At 37.1% G+C, this 14586-nt stretch overlaps 1 protein-coding gene across 1 annotated transcript in view; it reads right to left on the minus strand.

Moving 5' to 3' along the window:
* The window catches only part of MED13 (mediator complex subunit 13), a 59914-nt gene that overhangs the window by 23027 nt on the left and 22301 nt on the right, over positions 1-14586 (minus strand). The window contains exons 4-9 of the mRNA XM_052802963.1: positions 8476-8621; positions 7188-7385; positions 6060-6254; positions 4944-5106; positions 4515-4625; positions 1796-2479 (exon numbers count right to left, since the gene is read on the minus strand). Of these exons, the coding sequence (XP_052658923.1) occupies positions 1796-2479; positions 4515-4625; positions 4944-5106; positions 6060-6254; positions 7188-7385; positions 8476-8621 (1497 nt within the window). The remainder of the gene's footprint in view (positions 1-1795; positions 2480-4514; positions 4626-4943; positions 5107-6059; positions 6255-7187; positions 7386-8475; positions 8622-14586) is intronic.

Raw genomic sequence — 14586 nt, forward strand, 5'->3', positions numbered from 1 at the left:
CATGTCTTGAACAGAAAAAAGAAAATTTTGAAGTAGAGCATATCTTTTTCTATCTGGCTGGCTGAAATGAATTCAAGTCAAAAAAAGCACTAAAAATCCTATAAATGCACATCTTGAAAGAGTTGAGACATGCACTAGCTAATATAAACTCTTAAACAGTGAAGACAAAAGATATGGCTAAGAAAACATGTACAAGAACAGACCAACAGCGTATTTACTTCTCACAGGTTTCCAATGCAGCAAAGTCAATGTGACTGCCATCAGTGGCTTTCCACTGCCAGCAACAAAACAGAAAATCAACATAAAATTTCAGTCTTGCGAGTAGCTGCTTCAACTCTTCTACCACAAGTGAAGCACACTATCTCTTAAAAAAAAAAAAAGGCACCTCAATAATTTGATACTGGTCACATTAAGAGTTTCCTTTCACCTGAACAAGAAAAAAAAAATTTTTTTGAACCAAAAATAATCAACAGCAAGTGAGTTGATAGAGGCAACTCTGAGTGCATTCAAGATGCATTTTTTAATCCCTCGATCACAACCCTAAGCCAAAGTTTGTAACCTCTGCATCCACATCCCAATCATGTTAAGTTTAGACTGCTATTAACAGTCCTGTCAGCACCTGTTGCTCCCCATTACCATCCTTTTCCTGCGGCATGTCCTCACAAGGAAGTGTTGTAAAGGATGGATGACAGGAAGAATTTCTTATGCAGTACGTACAACAGCAAAGGAGACAACACAGAAGGCCAAATGGTTTTGTTTCAAGTTTTTTGTTCTTATGGGGTTTTTGGGGGTTTGGTGGTGGTTTTGGGGGTTTTATATTCATTCAACAAAATCCTTTTTTAAAATAACTATAGACAACACATACTTTATTTCAGACAATTTAGCTCATGTCAAAATAAAACAAAATTAACAAATAAATATTCTCAGATACATTTCCTGTAGCTTAAAGGCTGAGGTTCTAACAAGGATCTAACCTGACTGTCCCAATATTTCTTCAAGTTAGACAAGCTTTGCTTAATGAATAAGGATTTCCCATGATCTGAGGTCCAAGAATAACAGTAGACACACCGGTCACTTGTTTGCTTTGAATGATAACCTCAAATCCTTAAGCCTTTTGAACAACAACACAGAGAGAATGCACCATGTGCAAGAACACCAGTTTATGTTATTTATTCCAAAGACAAATCTCTGATACTAGAAAGTACTTGCAGCCTACGTTAAAGTTAACATCTTCCAGGAAACCAGATTAGCTTCCTCATTGTTCCCATCAGCCATTTAAATAGCAGCTTTCAAAAATCTAAGAGCTCCTCTGAATAAAGACAAGAGCAGAACTGAGGTAGAAGAAACTTTTAACAGGGTAATCCTGCAGCCAAGACCATCCATACTTTCTTCAAATAATAAAGAAAGCAAGTATTAAAATAAGAAAGTTAGGGGTCTGGGGGGGACAGGGAATAGGACGGGACACTAAGTCCCAAATAGGCATAGTTTGGCTACAGCTTAATTTTACAGCAGACAAACTTCATTGCCATCTGCTAAATCAGAGTTCTAATGAAAAAAAGCCGGAAAGTCTTACTACATATTTAACTGTGCTTCATGCTCACATTTCACAAATATTATCTTCTTGTATACAGACGGCACAGATAGTTATGCTCACACACTCAGCATTACTGCTTGAGCTGATGAGAACCACATTACACTTTAGTGACAAACTTGCTTATAACAAGAAACTACTGCCTTTGGCCTTTCAGTTTCCTCACTTTCTCACGTTATTACTACAGTATTAAGCACTACTTACTCTGTAACTGATGTTACGTTTTCTTGTCCAGCAGGTATTACTGGATCATCTCTCAACTTATCATTTGGAAGCTGAGGTGGTAAGAATTCCACATCCTTTTTCTTTGGAACTTTGTAATACTTCCAAGTAGTATCAGCTTCATCTTCCTCCAAATTCACTGCAGTACCAACATACATTGTAGGCTCTATAACTTCAGGAAATTGAGCTGGAAAAGGCTGAGACAAGCCATCGAGTCTGTCCTCCATTGTTTTTGTGGGAACCAAGGGGTCTGGCGTCGGCATCTGGTAGAAATGTTGACTCTGAGGAGTAGAAGGAGCTTTAGCTACCCCTTCATCAACTACGTCACACGGGTGAGGACTAAGTGGTGGTGGCTGAGGTGAATTTGCCATTTCAGCATTATGCATCTGAGGAGTCTTTGCTACATCATTAGTTCGGATATTTGAAAATCTCACTTGACTGTCTGGTGCAGTCATCACAAGCCTCTGACTTGCTGAATCTGCCTCCATGGCAACATCATCACTGATAGATACACGATGATGAAAAGGAGTCAAAGGGCGTTTCTGTGGCTTATCCCCTTTGTCTTGCTTCTCATTTGTCTTGTGCTTTGGAGCTGCTTGCTGTTGTTGGCCCACAGGTGGTGCCTGCCCCTGTTGACCTGAATTTCTTGGTTTGAGATTCTTGTGCCTGCAGAATTAATATAGGGGAAAACACTTTGCATTAATCTTTCAAATATGTCTATCATGTTCTTTTTCACTAGATAAGAACCCACTTCTAAGCCATTAAACAGCCGATTATAGAAGTCTGAAACTGATACCATTCTGAAGTGAAGCTGCCTCTTTCTGACTGTAACTTAATTTGAATTACTTGAGTAGCATTGCAAGATTTTAGAATACCATTTAAAAAAAAGAACTGGAAAAGCTGTCCTATTAGCCAAATGTGCACATAATCCTCATAACTGAAGACAGTATTTTATAACTGCTTTTAACAGAAATAGATAGTCACATGAACACGTTCTCGCTTTTAACTTCTGCCAACACTGGTGAATCAGTAGAACAACATATGAATTAGTGAATGACTTCTTGACTTCAAGCATCAATACTAACCAATAGTGCTGTCCAAGTCTCTATGGGTTAAGGAGTGGAAAATTAACATCAAGGATCTAGAAGCCAAGCTCAGTCCTACAAAAGCTATTTCAAAGCTTTCGTAGCTATTTACATACAAATTTAGCAAGCATGGGAAAAAGAAAAACTCAATGTCTCGACTGCATTCATACAGTTAGCCTTTTTCCAATATAAATGCACTTGAACTTAAACGTTTAATCTTGAAGTTCTTTCTAGATCATCTGACAGAATGAGAGACATGAAATACTGAAGTCTGAATGAAATGTTTATGATTAAGCTATTGAACTGCACATACATCCTTAGTGCCTGGATATTTTTTGCCACTCTTCCATCAGGAAAGTTAAGAAGCATGCAGCTTGTATTAAAAAACCAGGATTAGGCAGGAATAAAAGGTAAGAGGTATCAAAAGCTATTTTTGCTTTAAACTCTCATACACATACACATGTTTTTCACCACTTAGAAATATGCAGTTGCCTAAAGAGAAATTGCAAAGACTTAAAACCCCTTATTGTTCTCTGTATTTTGAATTCTAATACACACACCTCACAGTTAATTGATTGTTTTCTCTTAACTAGTGCTATCATATATAAATTCTCCTTTAACAGAATATTTAATCCTCCTCCATCTCCCAGCTCGTCTCGGGACACAAGTATTTCAACAGAACTTAAACCAACCATTTCAATAAAGGAGAAAAAAAAAAATGCATTTCTTTCAAAACGCTACATCCTCCACACGTTAATAATTTTTTTTTTTTTTTTTTTTTTTTTTTTAAGATTCCAATATTCATTGCAAGGTAATCAGTGTAACATTTACATCAGGGAAGTGTTTAAACCTTTGCAACACTTCAGTCACCTGAAGATTATTATTCTGCTGTAAGTACAGAGATTGAGAATTCACTGAAATGAATGTTTCCATTTATTTTAAACACCTGTATTAACAGTCTGTATCATTGCACAGTTTCAAAACAAAAGTCATTACAAAAACTGGAAGTTGAATTCAGGCTTTCCCCTTGTGTTTTGATCTTTTTTTTCCCCCAGCTAATATAAAAAAACATATACTGGCAATCAATTCACAGAAAAGCAGTTGTATATACAACCACCCACGGAATGCTGTATTTCCCCCAAAGTAAAGCAGGTCTGGGTTTCTTTTTCATATTCATCAAGACACAATGCTACAATCGTCTTGCTGTTGCTTAACAGCTTTCTCCCTTCAAGGCTAATGCCACAGCCCTCTAGAAAGGGTTCTTAATTCGTAAATAAATAGGCACTCCCTTTACATTGCAGCCCAAGAAAGTTGCCCATGAGATAGTTTCTACCCATATACAGGCCTAAGGAATTCCAGCCTAAGACTCGGGAATTGTCACTGAACTACCAGTAGGTCCACTCAGATGATTCACTTGAATAAAACCTCTGCGTTATCTTATTGGGCAGAGTTTCAAGACCTACAGCGACATTTAGGATACAAGATACAAATTTTGTTACAGCTTTCCTACAAGCAGCTATTGCTTAATTACTCCTTTAGGAGTCATCACAAGCCCTCTCCTGAGCGCTTCAGTCTCAATGTACATTGTTGGACTGCGGGTTTGCCAAGCACTGTACCTTGAACAATTGCAATTTGTCCTTTGCGTGGCTTCAACAAAATCCCAGGATGCTACCTTGTCAGCTGTCTCTTCATCACACAAGCCATTTGATGTAGCAGAATACTTCCTCCTATGATTCAATATCAGGAGAGTTATTTGGTATCAACATATGTTCTTTCCTTATCTTCTGTCAAACCTTGAGAGCAGTTTTGTGACACAGGATTCAGCAAAGAAATTATAAATAACCTTTTCATAACATATTAAACTGACAACTAAGCAAACTACTAGTTAGGAACAAATTAACTTCTTTAAAATGTTTTGGTTTTTTTTTTTTACTAAGAGTAAAGCACCTTCTACTAGCAGTCACAGCATCTTTAACAGAACTACCTTCTACAATGAAAACACAAGATACCATGGGTATTTTTAGCTTCACAAAGTGAGTACATACTTGTTCTGTGCTCTGTTCATATTGCATTCTTGCCAAACTCTGTCCACCACTTGATTGGCTAGCTTTCTAGGTATTTTGCCACCATGATGGCTAGTACTGTCAGAGATAAATCCATCAGAAACTGAAGAAAACTTCACCCATTTCTGGGCAGATTGAGCATCAACTGAAAAGAAGCACCAGAAGAAATAGTTTTAGGCAATCAGGCGATAAACCCACAACCGCTACTACTCCAATTCAACCCCAGCAACACCTTAGGAAGAAAAGTGTCTTCTTAACTCAATGTTAGGAAATAAAAACAAATAGAAAATTTAAGTATAGTAGCAGATTATTATAATATGGTTCCCTCTCATAGGAGAAAGAAAAAAAAAAAAGCAGCACCATACATGTATATAACTGTGCTGGCTGTTCTTTATCTTCCAAGAAACTATAAAGCTGAAAAAGAAAAATAACTTGAGCAAAGCTACCTGTTCACAAATTTAACAGTATTATTAAAAAAAAAGGTCAAAATAAGGTAACAGAAGAGCTGGGGCGGGGGGGAGCGGCCAGAAACAAACAAAACCTCTTCTGCACAAGAACAACTGTATGTATGCCACCTGAAACTATCAGTGAGCCTTACCTACTTGAACTTAAAGCAGCTGACCATAACCCCTACTCACATGCAGCTCAGAGTGCACACAGCCTTTCTGGGAACTTAGGTACAAAGAATCTTCCCTGGACTGTGAAAAAGGCTGAAAACATCCCCTTGCTCACTAATGACTGAGATGCACAGTGAGGTTTATAAAGCTATGCCAGAAAACATACATGCACACAAACATACACAGAGAGGAAAAAAACAAAACCAAAAACTCGACCACAGAAATTCAAAGTACTGGATAACAACATCAGGTACAAAAGCACTCCTCATTTCAGCAACTTATAAAAGTGTTCAAGTTAATTTTGCCCACAACTGAACAACAGAAATTGGATTTACTACAACAGAATTACGACTAAAGCAATGTGATTTTTGGTAACAAGTCAGCTGTACAGAGAACATACGAATCCTTTCCAAACACTGCCAGATTTAAAGGAAAAGCCGTCAAAATGATTTCCTACATGCAGGAGCTAATATTGTTATACCTGTTTGAACTTCCTCTGGGGATGTTGGTGGAGTCAGAGTTACTGAAGACATGGCAGGATCTCTTGTGGAAGCAGGCACTTGGTGGACACCCAAGCAAGTAGTCGAACAGTGAGATGCCCCTACAGTACTAGGAGCAGGGATGTCTGTCTGAGGAACTAGAACGAAGCATGCTGGGTATACCATTCGTACACCAGCTGAAAAAAAAAGCAAGTTGATTTTACAGTTGTTTACCTTACATTTAAAATCATCAACGGATGGATCATTTTACCAATCACTCAAATTTATCTGCCCTTCCTACCTACTAAAGCATTACCCTTGGACAAAAACTCTCTCTTGTCACCCTCATCATTACTTTATGATTTGCTTTATACAGAAGTTTTGGGTGAGTGAATAAAAAGGGCTTTGTGTATACAGGCAGAGACAGCCCTGGCATCTACATGCTACTACTTGCTTCTATCATTTTGTTTTATAAAGACGACTGAGAACATACTTTTTAGTATCATGTAAAACTGACAATATTCCCCTCTCCACCATCATCAGGGTCTCCAGCCATCACTGCAATACAAGCTTGTAACACTTATTACAGAGAAATTATTACATTAGTTAGCAAATCAAAGGTCAATAGCCCACAGCAGAGGAACAAACTACTGCGTCCCAGGGGCTTAGATTGTAGGAACAGCAGCAGATAAATGCAGTGCCTGAGTACATTAAGTTCTCCAGGATTGTGGTTTTGAAGACATCCCTGAAAGGCACGTCTGTTCCGTTTGAATTTGCACAGAATCTGAAACAGTACAACATGTTTTTGTTGCATCTCAGATGTCAACAGTGATGGTCTAGGGTTTTTTGATTATTTTTCAATTTATTTATTTATTTTAAAAACAATCTTGCTTCTCAGGGCACATAAAGAAAAACACCTCCTACTAACAGGTCTGCAAAACCCACTTTAAGCAGCAACTCATTTTAGATACTCCTGAGCATTAAACAAACAAAAAAAATAAAACCAAAAGACCAACAGCAGTTGCAAATAGTTGCAAAAAGAATAAAATGGGGTCACTTTTGCATTCAGAATTTTGCAGATCTAACCGGCTAGTTTATTTCAGTAATTAAAAGATAGTCAGAGCACTCACCAACAAGGACTTCAACAGCAGCTAAAGAATCATCCTCCCAATCCATTTCTTCTTGTTTTTCCTCAGATCCCTCCTTCAAGTTAGATGTGACAGGATAGAATTGTTTCCATTCACCAATAAGCTTTTTTGTCGATGAATCAGAAAGCTTGAATGACTGCCCTGTGAGCGTGCCATTTAATCCAAAGGGACTTAGAATAACTAAAAAGATAAATAAAAATACATTGGAGCTTATATTGAACCAAAATTCACTACTCCCCACTGAAATAGCATTACTGTTATTTCAGCCACACCAAATAAACAACTTACCATCAGTCAGTCAGAATGCACCCTAATAACATTTTACTATACTGCACAAGTTGTTGGTAATAGGTACACATTGTTAAATGTATGTGCACTGTAAGAATCAAGGTACCACAATAACAGTTACAAGTTAATCTATTTAAACAAGCAACAGGCAAGTTTTCATCTTGGCTAGCAAGGAGTCTCTAACATACAGGTAGGATAAAGAAACACCATTTCAAATTCTGACAGAGTTACGGTGTTTCCTCATCCTTTCATTCTGCTTGGTACAGTTACAACAACAATGTATATTGAGGGAAGTAATCTGTTTCATGTTTAGTCTTGTTCACATTAGGAAAGCACAGCTGCTGTTAAATTGCATTCAAAAAAAAAGCAAGTTTGGACACTGAGCATTAATAAACAACGGCAGTGTGCGGTCATGCAGGAGAACTGATTTCTATAGCCAACACAAGTGTGTCTAAGAGAGAATGATCAAACAGCCCACTAACCAGACTCAGGCCCCATCACTCCTTTGTCTTCGAGAGCACACCCTGCATCTGCTGGTGGAACCAAAGGAGTTTACAGGCAATGAAGAGCCAAATAAAAAGGGGTAGGGGGAGTGAATAGGTTAAGTACATTGAGTCAGAAATGGATTTCTAAAAGAGGGGTTGATAAAGGTGCATGAAGGTTATAAATATTTTGCTTTTTCAACAAGCTTTAAGTCACCACTAGGACAGTACTTGGAAATTAAGTTTATTTTGTTGTGAAGACAAATTATTTAGCTACATGCCAAGAGATGAATATGGAAATCATCCACCTGCAGAAGAGCTGAGACACACCAACTGGCTTCTGACTATGTCAAGACAGTGGACATTTGGGGAGAATGCGTAATCAATACAAAACAGATAATGTCTCTGCTCCCACTTCCAGTCTTTGCCAGAAGTCCTCGTTCTGAGCAACTCAAAGGATTCATTCATTTTAATACTCGCTACTGACTGGCAAAACCTACCTTGAAAAGGGCTGTTAGACTGCTGGGCGAGAGTGAGGTGTTCTTCACTAAGCAGGTACACAGGTTGATGCTGACTGATTTCCACACTGGTGCAAACATTGCTATCTCCATGCAAGAAGAAGGTGAATGAGCAGGACAAGTGCTCGCTGGGGACAGAGAAGTGGGGAGGGTGCGGGGCATGGAGGGGAGAGAAAAAAAAATTCCTAAGTGTAGAGCTAAAAATAAGTTAATGGCATTCTCACTAGTTTGAAGGCATTTCCTCCCAAAATATTCATTAATCAAAAATTCCTTCTATCTAAATAGCAAGAAAATGCTAAATGCGTGTTCCCATGGAGTGTTTACAAAGCATTCCATCATTAGGGACAAAACCAAAGATCAATCAGTTAGAAAACAACAGACACTAAGTTTTCAATCTCTTCAGACTGACACTTTACATTTTGAGGTCTGGAGGAAATTTAAAAACACCACTTTTTTTCAAGACAAATAAAACTGTAACTTAATACTTTTATATCTTACATATTTATTTAAAAATCTATAAAAATATTTCTGAACATATATTAATTTTAGTGAGGTCATATCTAGGTTCTCCTGTCACAGATCCACTAAGCAGAATTTATATTTTAAGATTTATATTTAATATTAGCCAACAAGTCACTTTAAAAGCAGGAAGAAGAACGCCAGCAGCTTTGAGAAGTGTTTTGTTTGTTTTTTTAAAATTGAATCTTATCTTCATGCTCCTGAAGCCAATCAAGTAACTAAAAATGAAATCCCATACCTACACACAAAAGGGAAGATACAATCAATTAAAAAAACCCCAAAGTTTAAGTCATTGTTAAAGTCATTAAAGCAAGTATCAATGTATACTATCTAGATGCTTCACTGATAGCTTCTCTCAGTCCATAGTGTTTTAGAAAAAACATAAAGTCCTGTACAGCAGAAAACGCCCCAACAATAAACATCTCCTTCATGTAACTCTGAATTAAATGCTGTTTTCACAGTGCTGTACATAGTTACTAGTCAGCAACTCCATGAAAGCTTCTACCTCCCAAGATCATGCTTCAGAGACTTTCCAATTTTTGCAGCTTTGCTAGTTGTTGTTTTGTTATGAAAATATAGATAAACCCCTGCAAGTACAACTATCAAAATATTTTACGTTGCATCCTAAATAAATTCAGTGGTTTATGTGAAATATATTCTACCAATTTTAATTAAAGGGCAGGAATAGAGCAGGAAGGCCAAAAAAGCAGATCCCTGCCAGGATGCTGCAGAAGTGGTACATCTTCATACCCACTTCCATCTGAAAAAACTTTTTTTTTTTCTTTCTAAAGAAGTTGTACAGGCACAGCAATTTTCAGTTATATTAGCTACAAGTTATCTCAAGTGTCTGCCAGACTAATACACTCCCATAGGAAAAGAACAGATGTTTAAAAGCAAGAAGATGCTATTCACATTGGACATAAAATTAGGTCCACCATCTCAGTAACAGAAGAATGAAAGTCAAGGAGAACCTTAAAAGTACTTCATAAACTACTGAACAGAAAATAAGTCCTTCTCTGTAAGGAGGGTAGCATCAAGAACCTGCTCAGTCTTAGGAAAAAAAAAAAAAAAAGAAACAAGTCAAGGGAAACAGACTAAATCAGCGTCAGTCAAAATAGCAGATACTAGGGCATTTTTTGCAAGGTCAGATGGAAAAAGACACTCCATGAACTACCGTAGCCTAAAAAGACTGTATGAACGCAACACCCCCCAAACAACATTTCCCCCCAAAATAAAATTAGACCAAATCAACTAATGCCCAGGATCACATGCATGCTCTCTGACCCCATGAAACGCTTGCATTTCTTAGACTACAGCATGAGAACACAAAGCAAGTTTTGCATTCCTGAAAAAGATATAAACGGAGCTCCAGGGCACGAAGAACTGACAAACTCCAAGCATCTGAGCAACCTATTAAAATGCAACCTCCACAGAGGTTGCATTTTAACCAACCACCACTAGATACATCTTTAGTGTCATTTCCAAGATGTTTCTTTCCTCCACCAGCAGGTAGATGGTGGGACAGTAAACAGTAATGAAAAAAAAAAAGTTTCTGGAATTGGCATAGTCTGTTCAATCTATGAAAACAGAGATTAATTGGTTCACTGAGTCTCACCCCAAAGACTCAAACAGCAACCACCAGGGTAGTCACTACAATGAGAAGAAAGAAGGCTACAGTGTTAAATACATGGCTTTGCCTAACAGCAGATTTAAAATTAGGGACCTAAAATTTCAAGGATGAGAGAACCCACAAACCGTTCAAGGAGGAACAGGAAGTGCAGCACATTTTTTATTACAGTAACTTAAAGCAGGCCATGAAGTGAACTCAGTGAGGAACTGCTCTAAGTGGCTGGCCTTGACTGAAGCATAACAGTTTTCAAGGTGCATCAAGTCTGCAGTGGTATGCTGATCTGCTGTTCCATTTTAACTGTGTTTTAGGAATAAAAAAAGCCAGGATTCAGCCATACAAGTGAATTACCACTATTCGTTGAATGCTACGTAGCACAACTGTTTCAGTAATCCAACTCTGGACAGAATACTCCCTGCAGATAAGTAACATACTGCTCAGGAATCGCAGTAAAGTTAGTTTCCAGAATGCAGTGATGATGGAGCTAAGCATCTTGTTGATGATTTCAAGTTCAAGTGAAGTCACATGATTAGCAGACACCACTAAATTCCTATATGGAAATCTGATTAAACTTTAATCCTTATGCAAACAGTTGAAGACTGATTTTCAAGATTTATTTTATTTTAAAATCATATTGGATGGTTTAAGGTGAAAAAGTGGATAGCGTTCTTGGTTCTGAGTGACAGATAACAACTTAGAAGCTTGGCAAAGTTTAAAAATAAAAGCACATATTCTTTAAATGCAATTAAGCCACGTCTCCTGTAAACACATTATTACACAGATAAAGGGCAGACAATTGTAGCATAATCTGATGGAATTCAAATAAACCAAGACAAAGAATCATCAGCATGATAACAGAAGCATTTCAATTCATTACAATGCAAAACTAGTCCTAAGAAGTAGCAGGGAAAATTCAAGGTCATCATGTAAAAGCCAAATCCAAAAAAAACCCAAACAAAAAAAAACCCCAAATTAGGACTCTTTTCTCCCCCCACTCAGCAGGGGAGAAGGTTCCAACAAAATAATAAGGTAAGAGAGTAGCCATTGTTGTCACTGACACCATTCAACCAGCTCTGGCATGCAAGCTGCTGACACACTACTTGTACGGCAGGGAGAGCAGATCTGCTATGATACAATTCATTCTAGAAAACCGAAACATTATAAAATTTTCACTGATTCTGCCTATAAATTTAAGTGTTAAAGAGCAAAATGATGCAACCACCTTGGGTATTTGTTTCAGTACTTTCAGAGGTGCAGCAAAGTCATTTTACACACAATAGAATAATATTGTTTCACAGTAGAAATACATAGTAAAAACAGTGCTGTCCTTAAACTCAAGCTAAGGGAAAGATTTCCACATGGTGCACAAAGTATCTCCTGAAAACAGGAGTCTTCTTTAAACTAAAGGTTAACATGAAAGGCAAAACTAACACTTTACGAACTCAAGCAGCATTAAATTTCTTCCTAGCTAGTCATGCTCAGAAGCTGTTTCTTCGCATTTAACATCACCATTTCTGTTAGGTTACAAAACTTTAGGAAATACCAATGTATGTGAAATAATCACAAGAAATACAATGAAAAATCCTAATTAAAAAAAAACCAAACAAAAAACAAACCAAAAACCAAAACCATACTGAAGCTCTTTGCAAGGGGAGTGGAAAAAAGGAGGAAGGAAAACAAAGAACCAGAGCTTTAAGTTACTGGATGCCGCTACATACACTGTTTTACGGACTTAGCAAGAAACTCTATAAACACGCATGCTTAGTATTATTTTTTTTTAATTAATACATTTGTACATTCTCAAATTCCTTATGTTACCAGAGACTGATTGCTAATACACAATGCCACTTCAACCTCAGCTTAGGAGGAATCTTCTCAAACCTTACCATAACCTATTAAAAAAAAAAATATATAAAATATATATATATATCCCTCCACCATTTCTCTAAGTCTTTCTCTCCTATTCTCAATAACTCACCTCAGAGCCAAAAATCCTAAACAAGGAAAAAAAATTACCTACTTATCACTTTGGGGTAAACGGGCAAATTACTTTCATAATTCAGTCAAGGACACAATAACAGAAAGCAAGCTGGTGGTTTCCTGCCTGCTAACGCAGAGTTCATCCTATGCTTTTATTTGCAGACATTTTTTTTTAAGTAGCTCAGAAGATCACTAGATAATTTGTGCAGAGCTTCTCATGACCGAAATATAAAAAATATACCTATAGCTCAATGCTCAGAACTTTTGTCCTGCATGCAGAGAGAATCAGTGAAGTCCTTAAGGTGCAGATACAGAAAAAAAAAAAATAATAGCTTGTTTTAAAGCTAGTATTGGCTAGTATTGACATCCCCCTTGCCGCCCCCCTTTTTTTTTGTACTTTTACAATTATGATAAGGTATTATTGTATGTGCATACATAAGATGTAAGAGCAGAGGACAGAATTTTATCAGAAAATTCTGAAAACAAAATCCTAGTCCTCCCAAACCCCTCATTTTCTTGCCTGACCCTGAATTACTCCATTAATATTTCTAATATTTCTAATTAACTTAATAAGTCCTAATCACAGACCTTAAATATCAATAATCCAGTTTCCACCTGATCTCTGAATACAGATGTTATGAACTGTCATCAGAACGAGCATTCTTTATGATTTTTGATCTGAACGCACCAGAATTCAGTCAGAATAAGTTCCAATACTGAAAGCAACTTTAAAAATAAAATTAAAAAAAAAAAAAAAAAGAGACACTTGTTGGAAGTAATGCTATTTTAAGCAACCTTCAGTCCTCACCCATGCTCCATTAAAATACATTTGTATAAAAAACATTTTTGATTCCCCCATGCTCCCTCTTCACTGTAGTCATATAAAACAAAGATGTTTCAGTTTCAGAGACAAAGGATTATGATTCTATGTGAAAAAAAACAGAAACTGATGTTGACAATTTCAATATAATTTCTACTTCTACCTTTTTAAGAGAAACTGAAGGGTAGGAGGGGAAAGCACACTAAAATTTACATATACATGAGATTTCTACATCTCCATTAGCAAATCTGAAAATACCTTCTTGATAAGAAGGTAATTAGGTCTGTTTTTCTCCTCCACATTAGTACTTACATAGAGCTTTGTATCTTCAAAGTGCTTCACAAACATTAGCTGCATTAGAACCTCACTAATCCACACTTCACTAGATTGCATACTTCCAATCAGCACCACACTACAGCTGAAAGGCAAGGAGACTGCAACATCAGAAGCAACAAGGAAATCTCCAACTAAAACACCCTATAGTACATTCAATAGTAAATTCAAAAAAGCATCCAAATGTTTCAACTGAAAGAGAGGATTTTGTTTGTTTTATAATTACCATCTCATATTTTCCTAGATTGTCTTTGTAAATTACTTCTGAGTTGAACCAAGATTGGTTTACCAAGTCAAAGCACTGCCAACCCTGCCAAAATATTTACTGTATCCTTATAAACTATGTACTTTCTACTGCCATTTCCTAGATGAGGAAAATGGACATTACAAAGCAAGATTACTGGTCCCAGAACTAGTGGCTGTCACAATTAGGATTTTACTATTTCCCTTTCAATGGGGTAGAACACACCTTGTTTAGAAGCACAAACACATCAGCTACAGTTTTAAGTCTCTAATTACCATGCATCAGTATTTCAGACTGTTATAAAATATTTGCCAAAAATTGGTACATACTGGCCAGCACCCAGAATCCTTCAGGGCACTTCGACCAAGAATCAATATATCATGACTGGCTGACAACAATTATCAGCGGCAGCAATAGAGCTGAGAGTTCCCAGCTGATGCATCATAGCTGCCCAAATAGAAGCATCTCCAAATAGTCATTCTTCATTACAGACTACTTTGGTATGCCACTTAAATAAATTTAAAGTATCAAAGAAGTTCCTTTTTAAAAAGGTGACAGTTGCCTATAGTA

Source organism: Harpia harpyja, chromosome 12, assembly GCF_026419915.1.
Source record: "Harpia harpyja isolate bHarHar1 chromosome 12, bHarHar1 primary haplotype, whole genome shotgun sequence".
NCBI lineage: Eukaryota > Metazoa > Chordata > Aves > Accipitriformes > Accipitridae > Harpia > Harpia harpyja.